The following is a 26,487-nucleotide window of genomic DNA, read 5'->3' as shown; positions in this document are numbered from 1 at the left end:
CTGGTTTAATAAATGCACTAGGGTGAGACAACAAAATCCAATATTTATTTTCCATCAACAGCTATCATTGGCAAACCTGTATAATTCCCAAATAAGCAGTAGCTATGTAACAGACGGCTGAATTTACTGATGTTGGCAACTGTCCCCACAGATTTCTCATTAATACATTTGAATTCATCTTAAGGCCTTTCCTTAAATAAGAATGTACTGAAAAATAAGCCCTTTTTTTCTTTCAGTTTCATGTTATATTTTTTCTTCAACCATAGAATAGAAAAAATTTTTGAGGCAGCAGCTTAAAAGATGGTTTAGATTCACTTTAACAAATATCTTTTTTGTTCAGGGAAATCCTATCAAGTACCTACTGTTTATAATGCAGAATAGTAATTAAGAACCACATTCTGGGAGTTCACAGTGACCTCAGTGTTCATTATCCCCCTAAATGTTTGACAGCAAGAAAAAGGGGAGTTGGATCAAAATATAAGCAAGCTCCTGCATGTGCCTTTCTCCTATATTTTATCCACACACTTGTCACCGCCCCGCCCCCCCAGATCCGTCCTTGGCTTCTCTGGTCCTAATTATCCTTTTCTGTCTTCTGTCCTTCAGAACCTTATGGATTATATCAGCATGTATTTACTTTTTACACCTTAGCTTTTCTAGATACGTAAAATTGCTTGAAAAGAGCCAAGATTCTAAACTCAGAAAACTGCAGAAAAATTGTTTTATTTCTTGAAATATCAGTTTCTCCTTCATAGTAAAGCATAATGCACATACCTCATAAGGTTTTGAAAAATAGAGAAGGTATTTAATGTGCTTAGTGCCGTTCATGGCACATAGGTAGTTAGTTAATGGTACTTATTATTAGGGGTGAAAGATTCACCCCATGTTCTATTATAATACAGAGCAGAGAACAGCACGTATTATAATGTAGCTACAAAGAGCTACAGGGAAACAAAGGGAGGTAAAATGATTTACAACCAGGGAGGGGATATGAGGCAGGATTCTTAGAGCAGTGTACATTTGAGTAGTGACTTGACAAGGTGTAGGAACTTAACAAGTGGGGATTATGGGAAGTTTCATTTGAAGGAAATCAAGTGAATATTTACTTTAGACTATCAGTTTCATTCCCTTTGGTATCCATAGGATCTGCAAAAGTGTCTGGCATACAGTAAATACTCAGCATTTGTTTGATGCACATTGAAAAGACCAGAAGAGTTAAATCAATAGTTTCAGTTCTATGGATACTCAAAAGTCCAATTGGCAGGAAAATTAGTAGAAAATCATGCTAGAAAGATAGGTTAGGAGTGTGTTATGAAATAACTTGAAAGATACAGGCTACACTGTTTTTTATTTGTTTAATTTTTTCAGATAGGTGATACTTAGACATGGCATAATATTCAGAAGGCACAGAAGAATTGGTAGTGAAATGTGTGTCTCCCAAATTTTTGTCCCTTAGCCTTCCAGTTATCCTGCACAAAGGAAACCTCCAGAAACTATTATTGGTTTTATATATAATACTTTTTCAAAAATTTATTTATTTTGACTCATTGTAAACAAATGGGGTACAACTTATTTCTCTGGTTATACATGAAGTAGAGGCATACCATTTTTATAATCATACATGTACATAGGGTAATGATGTTTGTCTCATTCTGTTATTTTTCCTTCCTCCCACCCCTCTTTTTCCTCTTTATAATCCATCCTTCTTCCATTCTTGCTTCCCTCCCACCCCCCATTATGTATCATCATCCACTTATCAGAGAGATCATTCGTCCTTTGGTTTTTTGGGATTGTTTATCTCACTTAGCATGATATTCTCCAGCTTCATCCTTTTCCTGCAAATGCCATAATTTTATTCTTCTTTATGGCTGAGAAATATTCCATTTATATATATATATATATATATATATATATATATATATATATATATATATACACCACAGTTTCTTTATCCATTCATCAATTGAAGGGCATCTAGGTTGGTTCCACAATCTGGCTATTGTGAATTGAGCAGCTATGAACATTGATGTGGCTGTATCTCTGAGGTATGCTAATTTTAAGTCCTTTGGGTATAGGCCAAGGAGTGGGATAGCTGGGTCAAATGGTGGTTCCATTCCAAGTTTTCTGAGGAATCTCCACACTGCTTTCCAGAGTGGCTGCACTAATTTGCAGCCCCTCCAGCAATGTATGAGTGTACCTTTCTCCCCACATCCTCGCCAACACCTGTTGTTGCTTGTATTCTTGATAATAGACATTCTAATTGGGGTGAGATGGAATCTCACATGCATGTGCACATATACACGTAAACACACACTCACATACACATAGCCCATACATACTTGAATATAAGGTGACATATGAAATAATCTTAAAAATAATTTTGACTTACCTGAATACATAAACTGCTAGATATATAAATAAATGTTTGAATGTCTACTTATAATGTTTAATTTGTTAATTTACTCCCATTTAAATATTTGAAACCACACATTACATAAAATTATATATTAATTTGGGGAGATTTTTCTACATTTCTATTTCACAAACCTTGGAATTTGAAATTTTCCTAGGCATCATAGTCACTAGAACTTCCTTTTGAGTCTCCCAGCAGCAATCCAAATATATTGTCTGCTTTGCATCTGAGATCTTTGAGATATTGAACTCACATGTGATTCTGTCCCTCAGTAATTTATTCCTGTCACAACATTAAGAGATTTGTTTTCTGAATCTGACCTATACATTTTCATATCATATCTACTCTATCACTCCTTAAAATTTCTGTTACAAATATTGATTTACACAAAAGCAGAGAAAATAATACAGGAACACCCTGATTTATTTTGCCCAGATTTAACTCTTATCAATAATTTTTAATAAAATCAGAATTCCATTATAACACCTATGAAAAATTAACAATTATTTGATATTGTCTAACTCCTACCCTATAATCAGAATTCTCCAGATGTCTCAAAATGCTATTTTTACAGTTGATTTGTTCAAACCGACATGTAAAGAAGACCCACACATTGCCTTTGATTGTGGTTTTTAAGTTTCTGTACTCTAAAACAGTCTCCCTTCTTTTTCCATCACCATTGACTTATTGAAGAAACTAGACACCATCTTGTAGAATGTAACCCTTTCTGGATTTGTCTTTCTGGATTTGTCTGCTAGTTCCATATGGCATCATTTAACTTGCTCCTCTGTTCTCTGTATTTCCTATAAATGGGTGTTAGCTGTAGAGGCTTAATTAGATTCAAGTTCAGCATTTGGCAAGAGTTTTCATAAGTGGTATTGTATATTTTGCATTGTATCACATCAGGATGCATTGTCTAATTGTCCTATATTTTAGTGTGATGAGTAGATTGATCAGATGATTCAACGGGTGACTATCACCTCCCATGTAAAGTTCCCCATCAACCTTTTATCCAATAGTTTTATCTATTGATGATTATTGCCAAAATCAGTTATTTCACAGGAGATTGAAATATAGTGATTTTCCTAAATCTTTTATTCTTCCCTACTTATGAGTTAGAATATTTTGTGTGTGCATTGTACTAGGGTTTGAACCTAGGGGTGCTCTACCACTGAGCCATGTCTCCAGCCCTTTTTATTTTATTTTATTTTTTGAGACAGAGTCTTGCTAAGTTGCTAAGGTTGGTCTCAAACTTGTGATCTTCCTGCCTTAGCCTCTCAGGTAGATGGGATTACAGACATGTATTATCAGCACCTAACTGAGAATTTTTTTAAGGAACTATACTTCATCAGCTAAGGCTTTTTAGCTACCCTGAAATGTAGCCATGCAAGGAAGTCAAGATGAATTCTTTATTTTTTTGGCAGAGTTGGAGATCAAGCCCAGGGCCGAATTCTTCCTTATTATTGTCAATTCAGTATAAGGAGTCTGATACCCAAGTTTCTTCCAAAAGTTTCCAATGAGTGGTGTTTGGTTTTATTTTATTTTTTTAGTAAGGAATGGAGGCATTCTCATTTATTTAAAAACACCCTTTAAAACTCATGAGTTTATGCATTTTATCATTTGCCTTCCTCCGTATTTTTAATTATCACACTATTCCATCTTTAATGGAAACCCCTTTTACTATATTGGCTTTGAAAGAGATTTTAAAATCTTATTTAGGACATCTAACACTTGTAGTTATAAGACCACACCCCCAGAAATAATTTATTTACATTCCTTCTTTTCTGATTCTAACAGGTACTCTCTATGAACATCTATAACTAGCATTGATTGAGAATATTTCAACCTAATATGTTTTTCCCAAACTGCACTTCATTGATTAAAACCAAATGAGCCTTCTATTTGAACAGAGTGCCTCTCTCTCTGGAATATTTTTAACACAAGTGGTAACATACTATTTCTTTTCTTTTCTTTTCTTTTTTTTTTTTCTATTCCTTTTCTTTTATGAGCCTCTGTTTTTCTGTTCCAGAGATGGTTCCATATCAGTACTTCATTCCTTTTAAAAGATACACAGGGTTCTTTTGTTTGGGTAAATCATAAATTATTTAACTAGGACCCCATTGATATAGTTTCTTTCTGATATTTGCTATTACAAACAAGCTTTCAGTGACAATCCTTACAGATAAACCATTTGATACCTATGTAAATTTATCATTTGAACAAATTCCTAAGTAAGGAATTGTTGTGTGAAAAGAAATATACCTGTTTGATTTCTAAGTTGCCCTTCATAGAGGTTGTTTCCTTGAACATTCCACCAACAATATATGATTATGCCTGCTTACTACCATCCTTGCCAACACAACATTTATTTGGTATTATAATACTATAATAAAAGCCCATCCCCACCGTGATTATTAAGAGGGAAAATATACAAGAAATAAACCCTTAACTAGAATTGCATGTGGCAATACAAAAGATTGTCATGCAGAATTCATTGGCCAGTGTAGTGTGGCTGTATGATGTTTTCTACCCAGATTGATTCAGCCGTGCACCTATGTTTGACAGAAAGTGACAATGGGAGTATTTTATGAAACCATTTTCCTCCCAGAGTTAAAGATATATATATCTGGCCAAAGGAATTTTGTCTAAAGTGAATTTTTAAAAATCATATCATTATAAAGAATGACAACATAATTCATTGATAATTACAAACAAGTTTTACTACTACCTCTTGTGTAATCAAGCAAGCTTTCTGTTCCTGTCCCTCTAAATTAGTTTTAGGGTTTTTTTTTCTTTCTTATTGGTTCTTTTTAGTTATACATGACAGTAGAGTCCATTTTGATAAAATTGTACAAGCATGGGATATATCTCATTTTAATTAGGAGCCCAAACTTGCTGATGTTTTAAGACTTGAGAAAGTAAGTGTATACCATGTTGTTTTCAAACATCCCCACTACTTAATGAGGAGTCCCCTTTTACTTACTCTAACATGAAGTTCCCATATTGAATATGAATAGTTTTAAGTCTTGTATGTTAAAGGATTTGACAAATAACAGCTTGGTTTAGAGAATCTGACAAAGCAGTGTATCACCATAGAACTGAGGGATAAGCACTGAAAAGAAACCTCTGACTTGTTTTCTTTTGTTTGTTCAGAAAACTATGGCAAGAGCAGAAGTGGTGTCTAGTGTGCTTACAGAAGTTATTCTTTGGGTAGGACCACCCACCCCAAAAGTATTTGCTTCCTCATTGGATCTATTTTGGGCCACACAAGGTAGAACACTGCTATGAAGCACTAAATAGATGTAGTCTGAGCTCTATAATAGGCTTTGTGATGTAAGAGATTGCAAATACATTAGCATTTGTGAAGAACACTGTTTATGAAGCAATGGAAGATGCCCTTTGTTCTACTTAATACTCTTAAATGCACTGTGTTGTGTGCTGTCCCTTGTAAAGAAAGATGATGCCACTCAACCAGCCATCATTAGCAGGGTTTGCACGTTAAGTTGTTTTTTCCAGCCACAGTAATGAGCTTGTATTAAGCCACCTGCCCCCCTTTCCTGTCCAGGCCTTCTTGAAACCAATGGCACACACTGTGAAGCAGTTGCTTAGACTTAATGTTGGAGAGAGTGGCTGAGAGTTATCTGGCCTTTCCAGGGATTAAGCCCTGTGACTGTGGCCTCATTATTACTGGACTGTAACCCACTGAGCTCTCCGGCCCCAAACCCATAATGCGTTACAGCTCTATTTAAAAGTACTCTGGGAAAAGTCATGCCCAACTGAAGAAGAGAAAATTTCCTGTTAAAAATTATAATCCCACTAATTAAACATTATACCACCTGGCTCCAACTGCATTCTGTATACTTAGAAATGTAGCAAGGTAACATAACTTTTTACATAACTGGATTTGTTTTTTCCTTAGAGATGCACTTTTGAAAAGTAAATTACACAAAAGAAAATCCTCTGAAATTTCTTTATGGGAAAGTTATTGCATGCAGTGGTAACACTATTCTTCTCCATTCCTGAGCCCTGAAGGATTTATTTCTCAACAAAATGAGTAAATACGTGTTAGTGTCAAGAAATATATATATTTGTGTGTTTTCATGTTAAATGCATTAAGATACAGAAGCAATTTCTACACAGGGTCCTACAAGTAGTGACTTTCTTAAATATTCAGAAGAAGATAAAGTTGAGTCCTAAAAACTAACCCCAGGTGCAGTCTACCCTCAGCCACATGACAATCTTAATTGACCCAGAAACCAGGAGAACTAGCTGGTTTGGTTATATCAAAAGAATCAAACATACCATGCCCAGGGACAAACTAAATGGCTTAAAAGGGACATGTGGACTAAGTAAGCAGAAAATTAGAGGCAAGATAAATATTTGGGGGGAAGCAGCCTAACATAATGGATACAATTGTGAGCGTGGGGAAGTACCACGCATGCACTCAGCATTGTTGAAAAATGTTAATGATCTATTTAAAAACGAAATGATAGTTAAAAGCATGAGCTACAGAATCAAACTGGAGCATTTTTTAGCTCAGCTGTTGATTAACTGTGTAACCTTGGGTAAGCTACTTACCATTTCCCAGTTTCTATTATTCATTTGTAAAATGAGGATAATGGGGTTGTATGGGGTGAACATTAAGTGAGATCATCCATTTACAGAGAGCTAGCAGAAAGTCTCAATAAATGATACAGGCTTTTATAACAGCAGTAGAAGTAAGAGTAGATGTAAAAAATAATCATCCTAATGGAGGTTAAATTCCATACTGTGACTCCATTGCCACCATATGTATACTTTCAAAATCTTACATGGGAATATTGCCTATCTTTCAAGCTCCTCACTTTTATTCCCACTAGGTTTACATTGGACCTCATTGAGCTCTCTAGTCTAGTCCTCTTGTTTTTTTTTTTCTTTCTTTTTTTTTTTTTTACAGTCCATGAGCTTCCTCTAGCCTCACTTTGCCCTTCTTTCCTTCCTTTAATTCACTCCCATGCTGAAATCAAAGTGATTTATCTAAACTTTTAGCTCTACCATGCTTTGGCAACTCCTCAGGTTCAGGGTTTGACATTGGCTCTTAGCAGGAAATATCAAAACCTGATGAAGTGCTGATAATTAAATTGACTTGTAAAGACAAAGGAAAAATAGTGAATTGTTTTTTTCTTGCTAGACCTTTTGGGCTAGATGCCAGTGTTTCCATTTGAGTATTATGTACTTGGCCATGTCAGAGAGATACTGTTGATAAAGTATCTAATGTGACATCAAGAACTCACCACACTGTAATTGGTGATGATTGAACAATGTGTTGGTTTAGTGTTCTTTAACTGGAGTGTAGGTTAACCCTAAGATCTTAGTGAGGAGACCTTTGTTACATACTAGCTGTGTCATATTAGGCGTATAGTTCACTCTTGGGGCTTCAGGTTTCTTATCTGTAATAAAGTAAAACTGGATGATTTCTGTTTCCCTTGAGTTTTAATAATGCATAATTTCTTTGTGCCATCTGAGGAAGTGAGATTTGGAATAAACAAAATCCCCAGCATAAACAAATATTTTCCCTATAGCAATCTGTGTCTTCAATATAACTGAAATGGAAGAATAATAAGGGTGAATGTAATTAAGTAGCTAGCATAAAAATCAAATTGATAGTATTGATCATTTTAGCATAGCAGCTCCAGTATGACAGAGAATTAAGAATTTTAACCCCCATCTTTGTCAGATTGATTTCTGGTATCTTTATATCCCACAGTGCTGAAAGATAACAGACTTTTTTTTTCATACCTGGGATGGAACCCAGGGGCACTTAGCTACTGGGCCACACCCCTAGCCCATTTTTGTATTTTATTTAGAGACAGAGTCTCACTGAGTTGCTTAGGGCCTCGCTAATTGCTGAGGCTGGCTTTGAACTCTGGATCTTCTTGCCTCACCCTCCCAAGCTGCTGGGATTACATGCATGTGCCACCACGACTGGCCAGACTTTTTATTATTTTTTAATTAAACTGAATTAAAGTTTTATTTTGTGAAAATATGCATTGAGATATTTTCATATAATTCAGGATGTTGCAGAATTCATCTTTTTGGAATCAGTGTGCATATGTTTGGCTTAAAGATTGTTTCTCTTTAAGTATGTATATACTACTGTGCTTCAATTGTTATAAGAAGAGAGCTTCTCAGTTTCACTACCAAGGACCACTATAATAATATCTGTGTACTGTTTGTAAACATTTATTAAGTAATTGTTTATTTCTTATACTTCTGTAAACAAAAAATGCATATAACTGGTCTGGGATTGTGGCTCAGTGGTAGAGTGCTTGCTTAGTATGTGTGAGGCACTAGGTTCAATCCTTAGTACCACATAAAAATAAACAAATAAAATAAAAGTATTGTGTCCATCTACAGCTAAAAGTTTTTTTAAATGCATGTAACTAACTGTTGCCTAGAACTTTCTGGCCACCATGCAATATCTAACATAATCAATCAGTTAATATAATTCAGCTAAAAGAACTTCTATATATTTCAATTTGTTTCATCTTAAACAAATGTTGAATTTCTGTTATGAATTTTGAATCTCAAATATCTTGAAAACTTCCAGGTACTTAAAGAGCTTCCTAGCCTTCCACACACTACAATCAATCAAATAATAATTATCATTATTGCTAATATTTACTGGACAAATACTATAGGTCAGAACTGTTTACATTTTAAGCACTGTAGACATTTAATCCTCCTTCGATCCTGAGCCATGGAGAGATTAAATTACTTACCCAGTGTCATACAACTAGGAAGCAGTTGAATTTGAGCCAGGGGAGGTTTGGATGAATGGGAATAAGAGATACTGATCCCAGCCCCATGATAGGCAATGAAAGAGCTTCAATAAATGAGTCTTAAAGAAGTTTGAGATCTGTTGAAGGAGAAATTTGCACTTACACCACTGAATCTTAAATTGTTGGAATAAAGAAATATAGTAGACCAGGGATGCAAAGAAATGTTAGGTGTGCTGAGATGGAGCTGGGTATAAGGCACTAAATTTTACTGTGCAAATTATACTGGAATATGTGTGTTTTAGTTGAGGGTTCTACAAAGACTGGAAGTTAGGTAAACCAATCACTTACTGATCAGAGCAGTGAATTCCAGCCAACTAGCAACATGTTTGTTTTGGGGGGTGGTAAGAAGGATGTAGAGTATATCACCATTTTAAGACTGGGAACAAGGTGGGGGGAATGGGGAAAATGGCTCCTACTAAATAATTACGTACATGCAATCAGGTGGGGGAAGGGGAAATGAGGGGGAAAAGTTCATTTATAGTTAATAACTGATGATCTAGAGTTTCAGGGTCTGTAAACCTCTGTGAATTAGGAATTTGTGGCAATTCTATACCACTGAATGTCATAAAACCCAGGATATTAGGATTCCAGGGTTAGGACTCTAGCAATTTTAGGACAATAAAAAGCTGAAGGAATGAGGGGACAAAAATCCCAAAGGATTTGCAAGGTAAAGCTGCAGAGATGTTAAACACTAATCCCCTTTTCACTCCAAGTCAATCACAATTTTAGTTCCTAGTACAGTGAAATGGGCTTGGAGTTGGAGGGATGCTGGTAGTGAATAAGGGGAGAGACCTGGGCTGGCATTTTGGACTTTCTCCCCAGCTTTAGCTGGATAAGCTCCCATTTTAATTGTTTTATATTGAGGTTCCTGCAAGTAGTTTCATTTGATAACAGTGTTCCAAGCTTAAAAGAAAAAGACAAAAATACTTCCCTAGGGAGAGAAAAGGATGTGGAACCTCTACAAAGTGTTCCAGTATATCACCCTTAACCTCTGTCCTTTGGAAAATAAAGACAGATGCTAGGAAGGATGTTTTGGCTGGAGATTGGGGCGGGGGGGGGGCAACCATGAAATCAGTAAATCAGCTGTCCCCTACTAAGAAAGTAATAACAGCAGTAAAATCAAATAGTAATAGCAGTTACCATATTAAGCATCAACTCTGATCAAGGCACAGGGCTAAATGCTTACATAGATTTTGCTTTTCAATTCTCTGCAGTCCTAAGAGATAGGTACTACTATTACCTGATTTCATAGATACTATCACTCTTTTGCATTTGTACAAATGGACTAAATAGGTAAGGATAAACCAAATGAATTTAAAATCATATTTTGCAATTAGGTATAAGTATTTGCTCAAGGATTATTGCAACTAAAACACACCAGTTTGAGATGATCTATCTATTCCTTTGAACTTAGAACAACTCTGAATTCAGAAGAAAAAAAATCACTGGTCCCTAAAGTAAGGAATGTCTTACAGCTTATTCCAAGAGGAAGTGTTTTTATGTGGATTAAAGTAGAAGAAGAAATGTTTTCTTCAAAGGAAAAAGTTCTTATTGCAATCATATGGTTGCTTAAGGATATTTTTATTAATGTGTTAATTCAACAGATATTTGTTGGGCACTAACTATGTGCTCTGATCCCAGATACAGAAACACAAAATGGAGAGAATGATTTCCTTGATAAAATCCTCAAACCTAAGAAATCTCTATAATTATCAAATCCAGGTTCAGTGGCCCCTGTTTGTGTGATTTTTTTCTTCAGTCTGGTTACAATAGATACTTAAAACCCATGCAGGATGTGGAGGGCAGTAGAATTGTTTCTTATAGATCATAGAATTAAAGAGCTTTAGGAACAGAGTAGCCTATTCCCTAAACTTTGCATGTAAGAGAGTCACATGACCTTAATGGTAAATTACATAACCTTGGGCAGGTTACTTCTCTGAACCTTAAGTTCCTCATATATACCATGCAAATGATAGACTTTCCTTATATAGAAATCAGGTAAGGAGTACATAAAATAAGTTACATGGGCTGCAGTTGTGGCTCAGTGGTAGAGTGCTTGCCTAATATGTATGAGGCATTGGGTTTGATTCTTAGCCCTGCACATAAATAATTAAAATAAAAGTCCATTTACAATTAAAAATAAATAAATAAATAAATAAAAAATAATAAAAAGTAAAATAAGTTATATGAAGTTTGTCACAGTACACACATACACATATGCTTAATGTATGTTTGCTGTTACTGTGATCATTATTTTTTATGTGAGAGGACTGCAACAGTAAGGGGAAATGCATAGTCCATGGTCATATAGGCTTGTTGATAGTAGGCCAAATATTAGAGCTCAGATCTCTACTAATAGTTGAATGTTTTTCATACTACCCTACCCGTTTTATCCTGGAACCAGGTAATATAAAATTCCTAGGCCTGTGGGAAATATTTTGGCTCACTCGGGTAGAAGAAGAGAGAAGGAATACAAGGAAATACCTGACATAAGAAAAGAATGCCTGGATTCAGAAAACAAAACAACAAGGGATAAATGGAGAGTAAAAGAGAAACAACAATTATCAGAGAGTTTAGACAGGAATGTTGGAGCATTACAATGCCTAGTGGATCACAGGACTGGTTTCTAAACTAATTCCTTTATTTACCAAAAATGAAATTGACAGTATTTTATTTTCCTTTTTCTTGGGGGTGGAGGTGGGAGGTGTTTCAAAATGCAGGTGTGATTCACAGAAAGTTACTGTGAATTCAACTTTATAATTTCTGTTTTTAAACAAAGGAACACTGTAATTGAAGTTAGAATGGAAGCCCGAGTACTATCAAGCCTTAAGGAAAGATAGAGTTTAAAAGGGTATTTAGCTAGAGCAATACTTCATTGAAGTTGTGAGAAATTTGATGAAAAGAAAAGAAACTTCATAGTAAAACCACATTATTATTGCTTTGTGTAGCTACAGTATTGGTACAGTACTGAGAGTGGTTGATTAGTTAGATGAAAATGTTCTTAAATATTAGAAATATATTAAAAGAGCCACACTGTTCCTCTGCTAAAAGTGAAGGTTAATTTATACTTGCCTAAGCAAAAGGTGATGTAGTCTTTGCTAAACTAGACTTTAAGCAGAGGCCTGCGTGTTGGTTGTTGTATGAGTTGAGGAACATTCAGAATATTCCAGGAGTTTCCTATAATTGGCATAGTGCACAACCCAGAAACTTGGGCCAAAATCTGACTGGAGTTCTTAGCCCACCACAAGGGATAGACAGTGAATGACTCAGGTGTAATTACTATATAAAGAAGTTGTTCCAATATTGTGCACTTAAAAATTTGTTAAAAGGGTAGGTCTTATTCTGTGTCCTTACCACAATGATTATTTTTTAAAATGTGCTCTTGCTTTACCCCTTAATCTTAACTTTGCTAATTTTCCTCTCCTGCAAATAACCAGTATTTTGTTGCAAGTGAAATACATCGGTAACACCTTTATTGCTTATTCATTTGATAATTTTCACCTTCACAGGGCATCAGGTACTGTTTATACAGCACTTGACATTGCAACAGGACAAGAGGTTAGTGCTAACATCCAATCCTGATTCTTTTCCTTTATTCATATTTATTCCTTGTTAATGACATCTCTTTGTGGAAAAAAATATAGATTATTTACTCATGGATTTGTGGTACAGAGAAAGAGCTTTGTCAATAATTTGTATACCTCATTCTGTGTCCCCCAAATATTGATATTTATGTTTATTGTGACAATTGTAATTCATTCTCATATTTTAATCATCATTCAGGTGGCCATAAAGCAGATGAACCTCCAACAGCAACCCAAAAAAGAATTAATTATTAATGAAATTCTGGTCATGAGGGAAAATAAGAATCCCAATATTGTTAATTATTTAGATAGGTAAGTGTTTTCTCTCATTATGTACCCGTTGTTCTTCTGGGGTGCTATTTTCTTGGTAAATTATGTTATTGGGGTTTTATCAATTTAACAGTCATTTTACAAATATTTCTCAAATGCTACAAAGTAGTAGAGTATGAGATCCATGGATAAACTTGCACCCACTTATCCTTGGCCACCTGTCAAACACGAAGAAAGGTTTTATGGGTTTGTTCTAAACATAAACAGTTTGTGTAATTTCTGCTTGTGGATTGTGGCTCCACATTGGCAGGAAATTGACAGTTGCTACAGGAGAGAGCAGTGGTGCTTTAAGCATTTCTTTAAGTGTTTGTTTGGAGTGGGTAAGATCTCTGGGAGGCTAAGTGAAGAAAGGCTGACTACAATGGCCCTGCTTTAATGGGTGTTTTGTGAGGAACTGACAGTGAGGTCTAGGGAATTGAGACTTTAATCTCAAACCTTTTTCTTAAACTAGGTAATTAATGTCTCTTTCATCAGTAGTATTAACCATGTGTTATAAACAGGCATTTAAAGACAGTACTAACTCCTCACTTGTGGTTCACATCTGTCTCTTTCAGTTTCAATAAGTGTTTGTTTAGCACCACTGTGATGTTCTGAGGGGATAAAAAAGTAAAAAGGCTAGCTCTCCAACCTCCATGAGCTTAAGATCGTGCTGTCTGTGTTTTAGACCAGGTAGATCAATGATATAGAAGGAGAAAAAAAGGAGGATGGAAATTTAGAGTCTTGATCAGTGTTTCATAAAGCATCCTTGGGGGCTCACCTGCAGCAGAGTGACCCGGAGTCCCTCTGCATTTGTAATTTTGTACAAATTGCATTTGCACTTGTAAAAATGCAGATTTCTGGGCTGCTCTCCATAACTAATGAAATGGAGCCAGTAAATTTTCATTTTTAACAGAACCCCTGTGCATCTTATGGGCACTGTAGTTTAATTACACTGAACAGAGTCTTGTTCAGTGATGTGGGCCTAAGGGCACATTGAGGGTCATTCCATTCCTTATAAATCCTGCCTCTTGCTGAGCAGGGAACCAGAGACCCAATGATACTACTAAAGTGTCTAAACGTGACCCTAGGTTATTTGAATAACTTCATGTTCTTTGCCTGTATTGTAGGGATCTGGTGACCTCTATGCCCATATTTGATCCCTTCTTGTTCTTCAATAACTAAAGATAATGGACATGGCCTCACTTATAACTGACTGCCCCCAGAATTGGGATCTAGGAGTATTAGTGTCTCCCCTTCCTTAGTCCCAAGTCAAAGTCTTTTTTCTTTTCTTGTTATAGCTACTTAGTGGGTGATGAATTATGGGTAGTCATGGAATACTTGGCTGGTGGCTCTTTGACTGATGTGGTCACAGAGACCTGTATGGATGAAGGACAGATAGCAGCTGTTTGCAGAGAGGTAAGAAAATAGAGCGTTTCTTACTGATGAGTATGCCAAAATTAGTATTTCTGCATGTTCAGAATGTTCATAACTCAAAGTAACAATAGTACAAGTTTTCTACTGAAAAAACAACTGGAGAACCCAACTTCAATTTGAATCTTAACCTAACAGCATTTATTTGCACCACTCTCCCCAGTCCCTTGTTTATTTTAGTTGCTTTTCTGTTCCATTGTGCAATCCGTGAGATGCTATATCTAAGCCCACATGCTATAGTGTCAGTGAATGTGCAAAATGGTGATGTTCACATGGAACTTCTTTCTGATTTGGGGGAATTTTGACACAATATTTAATTTTTCCTACATGTGCAATGTGAGCCATGTAAAATATGATATTCCCATCATTTTCCAGAAGGCAAATTAAACAAGGTTCTCCTTCAGCCCAGAAAGCAGTTGCTTTCACAGTACAATGTGGATATCCCACATAGCCTTCCAGTGAGCCTGAGCATCTGTCTCTTTTCCAATAATGGTGTCATATTCCTAGTTCCAAGCTAAATAAAGGATCTTTACTACATTTATTTTGTTCAGTATTTTTAAAAACACACACTTTACATTGGAGTCTCATGTTGGGCATTGTCATCTGTCTCATTCATTGTGGTGAAGTTTTCTCTAAACAAAATAGGAACGGTGATTCACTAAAACATGAAAACCAATGATAGGAAAACAAAACTAAATGATATCAGCTAATCTTTGCATTTTGTATGTTAAATTGTTTGCTTAAATTTCCACCTTCTTTTTTCTCCTCATTCTCATTTCCTCCACCTCAGACACAGATCCACCCAATGCATATGTTTTCTATTCATGCAATAAATCAAACTTATAGTCACTTAAATCCTGAGCCTGTGGTTTCCATCTTTTGGCATTATAGTACAAAAGCATTTACAAACAAGTACCTATACTTATTTTATAGTATAGGAGACCTTCCCAAACTTAGCTTTCCATCAGATGTAGCTTAGATATCACTTAGAGCACATCTGATGTTTTAAATGCAGATTCCTGGGTCCCACTCCAGACCTACTCAATCAAATCAAATCATGTACACAGAGGCTTACTACATCTTTATAAGACAAAGCTGAATCTATGCTCTGCAGATGACTTGGCCAAAGGATGATTATATTAATGGGTTAGCTTTGCTGTATTCATGATTAGTACAACTTGTGATATACTTACTCTTCATGGCCTAGTCTGACATGGGAGCCAACAAACTCATAATGCTAAATAACATCACTGATTTAAATGATAATGTGGTTTTGAAGTGGTGTTAAGGCATTCAGTAATCTATTTCATTTGACAATATAAAATTATATCCTTGCCCAATAATTTGTCTAGAAATGAGACTTAGAATTAAAAAAATTCTTTGTGATATAATTGGAACTCTTTTTCTGGTTCAATAGTGCCTCCAAGCATTGGATTTCTTGCACTCAAACCAAGTGATCCATAGAGACATAAAGAGTGACAATATTCTCCTCGGGATGGATGGCTCTGTTAAATTGAGTAGGTATTTTGATTCACATTGTGTTTGAGAAAATACCAGGGAATTTCTGCTCTTTTACTACCTATCTTGAGAAGATAGGAGATAATGGCTGCTGAAATGATTTATTTGCAAGCATTTAGAACCCAATTTGAATTAAATAATTTGTTTTACATTGTATTCCTATTGATTGTGTCCAGAATTTTTGTACTTCAGAATTTTGTATTTCAGAATTTCTAATGTTTTTTTTAATTATGATCAGATGGAAAATACCTAATTAGAAAAGTAAAGAATACTGTAACTTGCAGGAAACAATAACTGGCAGAGAAATATATTGAACTCTAGTAAAAATAACATCACATAATTATTTCAGACCCCATTAAAATAAGGACCAGCTGAGAAATCAAGTAACAAAAGACTGTGAGCTAGGCAACTATGGAAGCTCAGTGTCTCCCAAAGGAAGGTTCAGCCATATCTGAAAGCATCCTATTGTCGAATGAAACAGTGTGGGCTTATTTTAATTGATTTTTCTTCTCTACAGCTGATTTTGGGTTCTGTGCCCAGATCACTCCTGAGCAAAGTAAACGAAGCACCATGGTGGGAACCCCCTATTGGATGGCACCTGAGGTGGTGACTCGAAAAGCTTACGGTCCAAAAGTTGATATCTGGTCTCTGGGAATTATGGCAATTGAAATGGTGGAAGGTGAACCCCCTTACCTTAATGAAAATCCACTCAGGGTAAGTGAGAGGAGGACTCCAATAGTTCATCCCCAGGAAAGGGGAAAAGCCAAATATCATTTCTGATTTCCACCAAAAGTGACCAGAATGGGCTCTTTCCTGGGACAAGTAAAACAGAAGCAATAGGTTATAATTTTAAAATTACTGTGAGCTTTGTAAAGTTTTTCTTACAATGCCTCAATGGTTTCCTGAAGTGCTTTGAAGTCAGTATGTCTAATGAAAAGGGTGTTTAAAATTCTTTCGTATAGCTTCCAGAATGGTAGAAATGGAAGGAAGAGAAGATGTGGGAAGAAAAGATTTTAATCACATGACATGGTTAAATGATCTATCTAGGAAACATTTGCTTTATAATTACTTTAACAAAGTAAATATATTTCCAAAAGAGCTATAATTTTAAACTGGATATACCTTCATTATCATTCATAATTTATTGAGCAAAAACAATTTGGTGGGTAGCAGAATGAAACACAGAGATAGACATAGCACCAGTCTGGTGAAATTACAAACTTCATTAGAAGACTGTCAAGTAGAAAATGAATGGAAATAGTTTGGGTTGGGTAATTCAGTTTGCTACTGCAAAAATGGAGATTTGATCATCATGTGACCCACTTACCTCTGCAAAGAAAGAAGTTCTATTTCATAGCTTAATTCTACCATCTTTATTCAGAAAGGTGCTGTTGATCATGAAGGAAAAAGGTAAAGAAGTATAAAAGAAATGTTTGCTCAGTATAGAAACAAACCAAAAGCTATTTTATTGTATATAGTCCGACAGGAGCCAGAAGCTGTTTTATGTATATAAAGGTCATTATATCATTGAAAAAAGTAAATTACCCAGATTTGAAATCTACTCTCAAAACTCATGCATCTCATCTATGTCATTACCACTAAGAGTCTAAAACTGAATTTCATTCTAGGTATTAAAACAATCATTGCCTTTAGTAAATAGTTAAGTGTGCTCACATTAAGCTTATAAAATCCACATTCAAACCGATTATATATGGCTTTCTATACACGCCAAGAAACCTACAAACTAATTGTCTAGTTGTTTTCACAGTTGACTATTTTGTAATTGGGAGCTATATTTCCTATGTGTAGAGAGGAGGATAGGCTTCTCCTGGCCCCCTTCTAATTCCTCTCTGGTACTTGGCCTCTTGTCCTAGTCCCTGCACTGATTGGAAAACAACAGATATGAGTGAATGCCCTAATGAATGCTGTAGGCTATTTCTCTGGTCTCATGAAACAGTCTGGAAGTGAGATGTGCACATTGATTAGCTGCCTGCAGGGCTGAGTGGAAAAGAAGGGGCATTTTCCCACCGTTTGTGGGTCAGCCCTCCATGAATTTAATCAAGTCCACCCCTGACCTATGGACCATCGCATCAGGATAATTACTTGGGCTTTTCCTTATTGTTTAACTACCTTTGCCCATTAAGAAAGAGCACTGAAAGAACACATCGGGCCTGTTGTTTCCATGGATTTCCTCCTCTAAGTCTTTGGAGTTTGGAGGCACTAAACAGATTATGGCTATTTTGCTTTCTGCTTTCTAATGAGTAATTTACAACCTGCAGAATTTAAGGATTAAATAGATGGTTCTGTAAAGCAACTGATCTCAGTAATGCATTTATTACCTTCTTCAGTTCCTCAATTATAATTGATCGCTCTTCAGCTAGGCTGCTAATTGTTAGAAAAAAGGAAACAAGTTTTAATCTTTATAGGCATCTTCTAGCCTGAGATTAGAACTCATAATTAACAGCTTGTCTCTTAGAATCTACAGCTTTATATCTAAACAAGTACTTGCAGATTAACAAACCACAAGGTTCAGGAAAGCCTACATTAAGACTATGACAAAAAGACCTGTCAGAAAGACCACCCTGTTGAATTCCACTGATAAGAATTTACTTTAACATTGTTCATTACTGTCCTGTGTGATCAGCCTCCAATTAATTAATCAACATGTCCATACTGAGTCAGCCCTATTCTGAGCCTATCTCTCCTAGACACCCGGAGTACTTTTTAGGCTTTAATTTCAAATATGCTATCCTCACGATCTCTTAAAAACACATAATGTCTCAGGCTAGATGCCCTTATTTGGGATTTGAGAAAATGTAGTCATTTAAACCAGGGTGAGATTGGAAAGCAAAAGATATAACATAAGACCATAGGGAGCCTACCCTTTCTTGGATCCTGGTGACCAGGCCATGTGTGGTAAAACAGAAAGTCATTCAGAGTTTTAAGACACATGTTAAAGAATGTTATATTAGTCCTTTTTTTCCCCTTTAAAATCCTTCTAGTACTATCACCTCTTCACTGATTTTAAGCTTTGAGGTGGAGAGAAGGAAGATAAATAAGTGAAAGGAAGAAGAGTGGTAGAGTGGAGAGTAGCACATGCTTGTGAAAAATAAATGATTCAGTAGACAGAAGGAGTTGGGTGTGTCCTGGTACTTGCTGTGACCTTCTGCAAGTCCCTTAAAGCCCTTCTAAGTCTGTTTCCTTTCTGTAAAATAGGGACAGTATCTGTCCCACTGAGCTGGGACATGAAAACTAAATCTAAATGAATACTATGTATAAATCACCTAGTATAGTGTCTAGCTCATTGTAAATAGATAGGTGTGTGTATAAATAGGTATGTTTGTATTCACATATGAATACAAACGAAAGAGGAAAAAGAGAAAAATGATGCTGCACAGGGTGCATTTTGCCCACTCATGAAGGGAGAGTGGGCACTCTCCACTGTCCTCCCAAGAACTTTCCCTCCACACTGGCCACACGCCATCCTCTTAAGGAATGGAGGGTTCTGTATAGTTCAGTATAATTCTCATGAACAGGAACACTGAATAGGACAGGTTCAAGGTGAAGTTTTGGGCTTTACATTTCAAAGCTGCTTACATTTCACTGTGACTTTCTTTGTGTCTTTTGTCAGTTTTAATTCAGCAAACTCAAACCCTATATGAACATTGCCGGTTAACATATATTTGATGCAAGGAATTTGCTACTTTTTTACCTTAGTTACAAAGTGGTTGGGGTTTTGTAAATGTAAATTGCTCCATACTAATTGACCTAATTTGCTCATAAAATGCCTTTTAAAGGTCAGAGAGTTATTAACTGTACTGATGTTATGAGGTTGGTACCCTTCCAGAGACAGAGAGGAGACAAGCTTCTTACCGTTCCCCACTGCCTGCAGTCTTTGCACTCTACACAATTGGCATTGGACATGTTGTTCTGTGACCCATGGACATTTTTAATGTAGCCTCCAATAATAAAGTGCCTTATTCCTTCTGTTTGCCAAAGTGACTGGGATTAAAAATCGAACTCACCCTGTGGATGTGCAAATCAAATGTTGGTGTTCTACTGATCTCAACCTTTTGTTCATTGAGGACATATTTTTAAGACCTGTGATTGTAATAACCCATTTCTAAATAGGGAGGCACAATCATTTCTATGAAACAAAATGTTGGTTTGTTGTTTCTCAGCACAAAAGGAGTGCCTCTTTATTAACTTTGCATTCACACATGTCAACGGGATTTGATGGAATATGGTATTTGTGAAATATCTTAGTGGTATCCAATTGAAGTTCATATTAAACCCTGGAACCCTTTTTTATGTCTAATTTTCCAAACCTTTGTCCAAGTTGAAATGAACTCTAAGTATTTAATGCACTTGTATTAATCATTATGGAGCTGTATCAAACCCTGGATACATAAACTTCCTGAGCACCTGGATCACTGGAAGATAGTTATGGGTATTGATGCTAAAACTATCAGTGTGTAGTATATGCAACAGAGATCCTAAATCAATGGTTCTCCTCTTTGGTTGTACATTGGAATGATCTGTGAAACTTTCAAAACCAATGACACCAGATTCCCACCCCCAAGGAAAAATGGTAACCAGGACTAGGCCAGATACAAAGTCCAGCAGCAAGCCCTCTTAACATTGTCCACACTCAGAAACAATTCTTTATCATGCCTCTTTGAGCATGGTGCAACCAAAAAAGAACACACTATCATTCTGCTCATGTTTTCCATTTTATATAAAACATTATAAGCAATAAAAAATTATGAGCATTATTGTCAAAAAGCCTACTTGAAATCATGTTCTGTTCTCTGTCATTCTCAGATTTTTCCAGTCCAGTAACACTATCAAAGAAGAAATATCTCCATGATATGCCACTTCCTTTTTCAATTTTGCTTTTCCTAAAAATGAAGTTCATCATTAAAATGTGCTAGCTACTAACATAGTACCTAGCACATATCAATGCATAATATAGCCATCAGTCTGACTGTTCATCATTAAGATTTCATTACCTGTATGTCCAGGGAAAGAGGAGGGTAAAAATCTAAATCCAGATGTGTTATCTACACTAAGAGGCTTCCTACACTCTTCCTTTCCCCACACTTAAAGCGCTACACAAATATTAGTTGTCCTTTTTTTATTATAGGATCAGGGAAGTCCTAGTTAGCTTGAATGTCTAGGAAAGAGAGTTAAGCAGACTAAAAGAATCACTAGCCACTGAAAAACAGCAACTAAAGGCCAAACTGCATCTACTTTTCTCTAACCACTGGAACCTGTGCTGTGGATTGGAATGTCTGGGTTTGATGGCGCGTGCTCATTTGGAATTAAAGTCAGACATAAACTTCCTGAGCACCAGAGAAGCAAGCATACTTTGCTAGCACTCAGTCAATATTGTTTTGAATGTATTTCAGGAAGAGCTGGGAGCATTCCCTTCTTTTTCCGTAAGCCACTATGGAACAGCCAGGTTTATTGATGGGTTGTTGACACTCCTACTTTGAGGGCAAACCTATGTCTAAAAGGAAGGGCTAGTTGGGATAACTACAACTAAAATAACTATAGAACAGTAACAGGACTTCTTTTTAATCAGAAAAAAAATTACCTGTCAAAAGATAGACAGCTCTTAAGAATCATTGGTTGTCAAGAATTCAGCTTAGGAAAATGGGACTTAGCCATAGGAAAGCTACAAGTCTCATTTAGATTATAATTTTGAAGCAGACAGCTTAAACTGGTGAGTTATGATCCAGAAGACAGCCAAAGGAGGAACTGATTCCACAGCAAACTAAAATCCAAGTAATTCTGACCAGGCAAAGATGAAAAAAAGTTTGAAAATGTGGTGACCAGGGACCAAGCATTAGCCAACACTGGTATTCCTCTCTGCTTATCATTCCAGAGTCCTTACAGGATGGTTTGGGTATGATCCAGAGATGCCTATGCCTATTGTCCTAATAGATACCATACATATAACCAAGTAATTAAGTTCCTCCAAATCAGAGTTTGTTGTAAAGAAACAAATTCTATATTGTGGTGATAGGCATTTATTTGCCCACTGAAATCTCTAGTCACATGTTCTGACCTATGGCTTTTGAAATCTGTGTTTTTGCCAATGAGAAATGATTTCACCAAGAAAATCAAAGTTTTCTTGTTAATTAAGATCATTTCTGACCTTTGTTATCACTTTGATTTATACCCTTTCTAACCTGATTGTGTCATCATTTTCTAACTTGATTGTGTCAACCCTTTGAATTCTGATATTATGTGTATGTACAAATATGTAACAACAGATCCCATCACTGTGCACAACTATAATGCACCAATAAAAAATGTGGAAAGAGGGAAAAAAGAAAACCCTTTGCATTCTGGTAAAAAGATACTCTGAAATGTCTTAGATAGTAAGCCTTTCAGCAGAGAAAGTTTAATTTATTAAGGCAATCTTAATTCTGTAGCTGAAAAAGTCAGAGTTTTGACCTTATTCCAGGAATCAAGCTGATTTTTTTGTTGTAGCTAGTCTTTCCTTTTGCTTTCTTTTTTTGGGGGATGGAGGTTAAAGAATTGCCACCCAGCCGAGATGGGAAAATTCACCTAGAAGTGGCCAATGAATGTGAGAGGACTAGACAAAGAAATTTATAGTATCTACTAACTTTATACATTATATGATTTGAAGACTGAATTCTATTCCCAAGTTGGTCAGTCAGGAACTCCACAAACTTGTGTAGATTACTTGCTTCGTGTTGAATTTCCACTTCCTTTATGGATTCAAATGAGTAGAAATTGATTACATTATGGGTTACCATTGAGTCCCACAAAGCCCAATAGTTGCATTAAGTTCCTTGGGCTATTGGAAGTGCCAAGAGAGTGGTCACCTGGTAGGGTCTTTGGTTCCACTAGGATAGTTTCTCTTTAATTCATTTTCTATATTGGGATATCACATGAGATTTACTTACATAAACAAGGGAAACTTATAGGTTCCCTACTTTGATCCCATGGGCTTTTGGTTATAGATAGGCCACAACTTTCCCTGACTTTGCCAAAAGGGCCATAGTTTGCATGAGTGTTGCCTCTATGAGTGTTTTCAGAGAAATGATCTTCAGAGAGCAGTTGAGGGCTACCTGTCTTATCAACTCCAGACTAAATCTACATCCTGGAGGGTTAAAAAAAAGCCCTCTCATCTTACTAACAAACACACTGGGTCATGATGTGAAGTATGCTCCATGTGGGACTCAGCAAACCCATATAGATAGTAATCTTGGGGAGAAGCCAAGGAAGAGCACTGTAGTATAAAAGCCATTATGGGGACATGTGGTCTCCACTCTGGGGTGTGATACAAGGAATTGTGTTTGTTATGCAGAGCTGTTCAGCTGATGAACTACCTGTAAAATAGAAGTTGAAATCAGTCTATATGAGCAATAATGCATGTTTTATAGATCATATTACAGTTAGGTTGTTTTGATCCTAATATGGTAATTTGGAAAAGTCCCAAGGAATCAGGGAATTAGTCCCTTCCTGCTCTAATATTCTGAAATATGAAACATGAAAAAAATATAAAATGTTAAATGGTACCTTGTAACCAGAAACTAGGTGGGGGTTGAAGATAAATTGGAGGTTCGAAAGATATATTCAATACAATGTGTATTCTTCCATGATTACTTTTCTCATTTTTAAATTTTAGTTTTGAATTTTTTGATTAACTTGTAAGATTTGTACGTATTAAGAGACTACAATGTGATATTTCAACATATATATACAGCATGCACTGATGAAATCAGGGTAATTAGCATTTCCATCTCCTTACCATTTCAGAATCAGAGAAGTGTAGCAGTAACAGAGTGGAATCTGGGGTCTAGGTCCCCTTAAACTCCTAGATTTTGTAGACTTTAATCTATATTTCTCTTCCTTTTCATTCCCACCAGCCACCTTCTCTTTCATCGTCCTTTGACTCCTGTTCTTGCCCTACTTTCTTTTGTTCTTTCTGCTTCTCTCAGCTTCTTTCCTCTACTTCCTGCACCATTTTGCTTTCCTTCTTTTCCTACTACACCTCTTCCCTTCCCTCCTCCTTCCCCCAATCCCTTTCCTCTATTTGTTTTCCTTTTATGTATTTATTTTTAAATTAGTGCATTACAGTCATATATAAATTTTGAATGCATTGTGATATATTGACATGTACACATAGCATAATTTGGACAACTTTGTTCCCCAATTCTTCCCCTTTTCCTCCCCTCCTCTCTCCACCTTGGTCCTACTTCTACTCTATTGTTCTCACTTCTATTTTTATGAGATTCCCTTTTATATTCCTTTTTTTCTCTCTAGCCTCAACATATGAGAGAAAATATTCAACCCTTGACTCTCTGAGGCTTGAGTACTACTTGGGCTGCCATTGGTTGCTTCATGAACACAAGTAGCCTGCTCCACATTTCATAACAAGAGATTAGAATGAACACATGCATTGTCAGAGTCATCTGGTATTTATTTTATGGCATTGGCCAGTCCTTTGTGCTTGAAAACAGTACTCTAAAGCTAGGCTAGCACCTAATCAGTCAACACTACCTAATTACCTTTTATTATCAACCTATAATGGGATAGATCCATAATAAGTTCATTTTAAATGACTTTTTAAGGATCAAACAACAAAGAACAACAACAATAAAATCTTCCTCCCATAATTTGGAGACAGACAAGAGCTTCTATGCAAAACAAGTAGGAAGCTAAATTAGACCACATTGCCATCACACTGGTCTATTAAGTTGAAAAAGTCAAAGTGTGGAATACAATGTTTGTTACAATATGGTGATTTTCTTTTTGCAGGTAGGGCTCCATTTACTCTCTACTTAGCAAAAAAAGAAATGTCAGGGCCTTTCATGAAATCCATAAACACATCAGAAGCAGCAATACCTCTGGCCTTTAACCTCTGAAATCCCAGGTCATGAGTAAACTAAGTCAGAAGGTGTCAAGTCACTCGTTGCCAAATCTTGCTCATAAAACACTCAAAGTTGGTTGAAAATTCTAACATGAGAAAGGAACCAGACAGCAGTTGGTTGCAGGCAACAGCAAGAGTACAAGCATATAGACCCTCATATCTCTCTCTCTCTCTCTCTCCCCCACACACACACACACACACACACACACACACACACACACACAAATATAGTATGCAACCTCCCTAACTTGATCCCCATTTCTAAGCAGGTGAAGAATGACTGACTACAGATGGACCATTTCCTTTGTACTGGTAGATAAGAGGTGAATCAAGCAAACCATTTGTTCATGCACAACATGCCTCATTTCCTTTCTTTCTTTCTTTTTTTTTTTTTTTTGGTACCTGGGATTGAACCCAGGGATGATTTACCACTGAGCCCCATCGCCTGCCTTTTTATTTTTTTTATTTTGAGACATGGTCTCACTAAGTTGCTTAGGCTGAATTTGAACTCTCAGTCCTCCTGCCTCAGTCTCCCTAGCCACTGGAATTACAGATGTGCTACATCACACCTGGCTGCCACATTTCTTGATGAACCCTTTTTCTGCCTTGGTTAGGAGAACTCCTACCTCAGAGACTGGAAACAGTGAGACTTCTACTTCCTTGATTGAAATAGTGATTCCTGTATTACTAGTTGTGTGCCATGGGACAAGTTATTTTTCTTAACCCCACAGGACTGTTTCTTTCTCTGTTGACTGGGAAATGATAATAGTCTGCCTCCAGGAGTTGTTGTGTTGATTGTATGAAATAATAGTAATAATTCAATAAATTTTGTCAGTTTATACTGATAATAAGATATTTATGAATAGTCTCCTTGCATTTATGGTTCAGTTATATTGTATATTCAATAGATTTTTCTGGACCAGTCTGGGAGCCAACTCACCATGTATAACATGATTTCTATGGGAAAATGTTTTTGGAGTTCCAAATATTCAGCTTGCCACACCCTATCCTCTTTTAAAGTGAGTCTTTAATATTGGTGCTGAGGTCTCTTGTAGTTGCTAATACACTTCCATGTACGTCCCCTGGTTTGTTTTCTGATGTCTTAACCTAAACTTTATAAACTGTTATAATGAACTAAAGTCACAAACTAAAGCTTTTTAATTAAATGGTTAGTCCTGTTGCAAAACTGCCTTAATGAAAATTTATTAGGTACATATGGATTGTTTTGAGAGTTCTTTGGAGAAATGTGGTAACTTCTATGATGACTGCTTTGATCTTTCTTAACTGAGGAAATTGCCAATAAGGTAAATTGAATTATTTCTTCAACTGGATGAACTAGTTTTCTGTTAGTACTTAGGTAAACTCAGTTGCATATGGGGTCAGTGAAAACTGCAGTGTTTGTTATTGCCAAGATATTTAGAGTTATCATACAGACTTCTAGAACATCAGAAACTTCTAAGTAATATGTATATCAAAAATAAGAAAGCCACCATTTTTTTTGCC

General features: G+C 36.2%; 1 protein-coding gene across 9 annotated transcripts in view; it reads left to right on the top strand.

The window, feature by feature from the left end:
- PAK3 (p21 (RAC1) activated kinase 3) overlaps nt 1-26,487 on the top strand; it is a 261,916-nt gene that overhangs the window by 218,896 nt on the left and 16,533 nt on the right. For all 9 annotated transcript variants that reach the window (XM_079124852.1, XM_079124851.1, XM_079124849.1 and 6 more), the window contains 5 exons: nt 12,741-12,789; nt 13,015-13,127; nt 14,423-14,540; nt 15,973-16,072; nt 16,591-16,787. In XM_079124852.1, the coding sequence (XP_078980978.1) occupies nt 12,741-12,789; nt 13,015-13,127; nt 14,423-14,540; nt 15,973-16,072; nt 16,591-16,787 (577 nt within the window). The remainder of the gene's footprint in view (nt 1-12,740; nt 12,790-13,014; nt 13,128-14,422; nt 14,541-15,972; nt 16,073-16,590; nt 16,788-26,487) is intronic.

Source organism: Sciurus vulgaris, assembly GCF_902686455.1.
Source record: "Sciurus vulgaris genome assembly, chromosome: X".
Taxonomy (NCBI): domain Eukaryota; kingdom Metazoa; phylum Chordata; class Mammalia; order Rodentia; family Sciuridae; genus Sciurus; species Sciurus vulgaris.
Note: the sequence above shows the minus strand (reverse complement) of the source record. Positions and strands in the feature narration are given on the sequence as shown.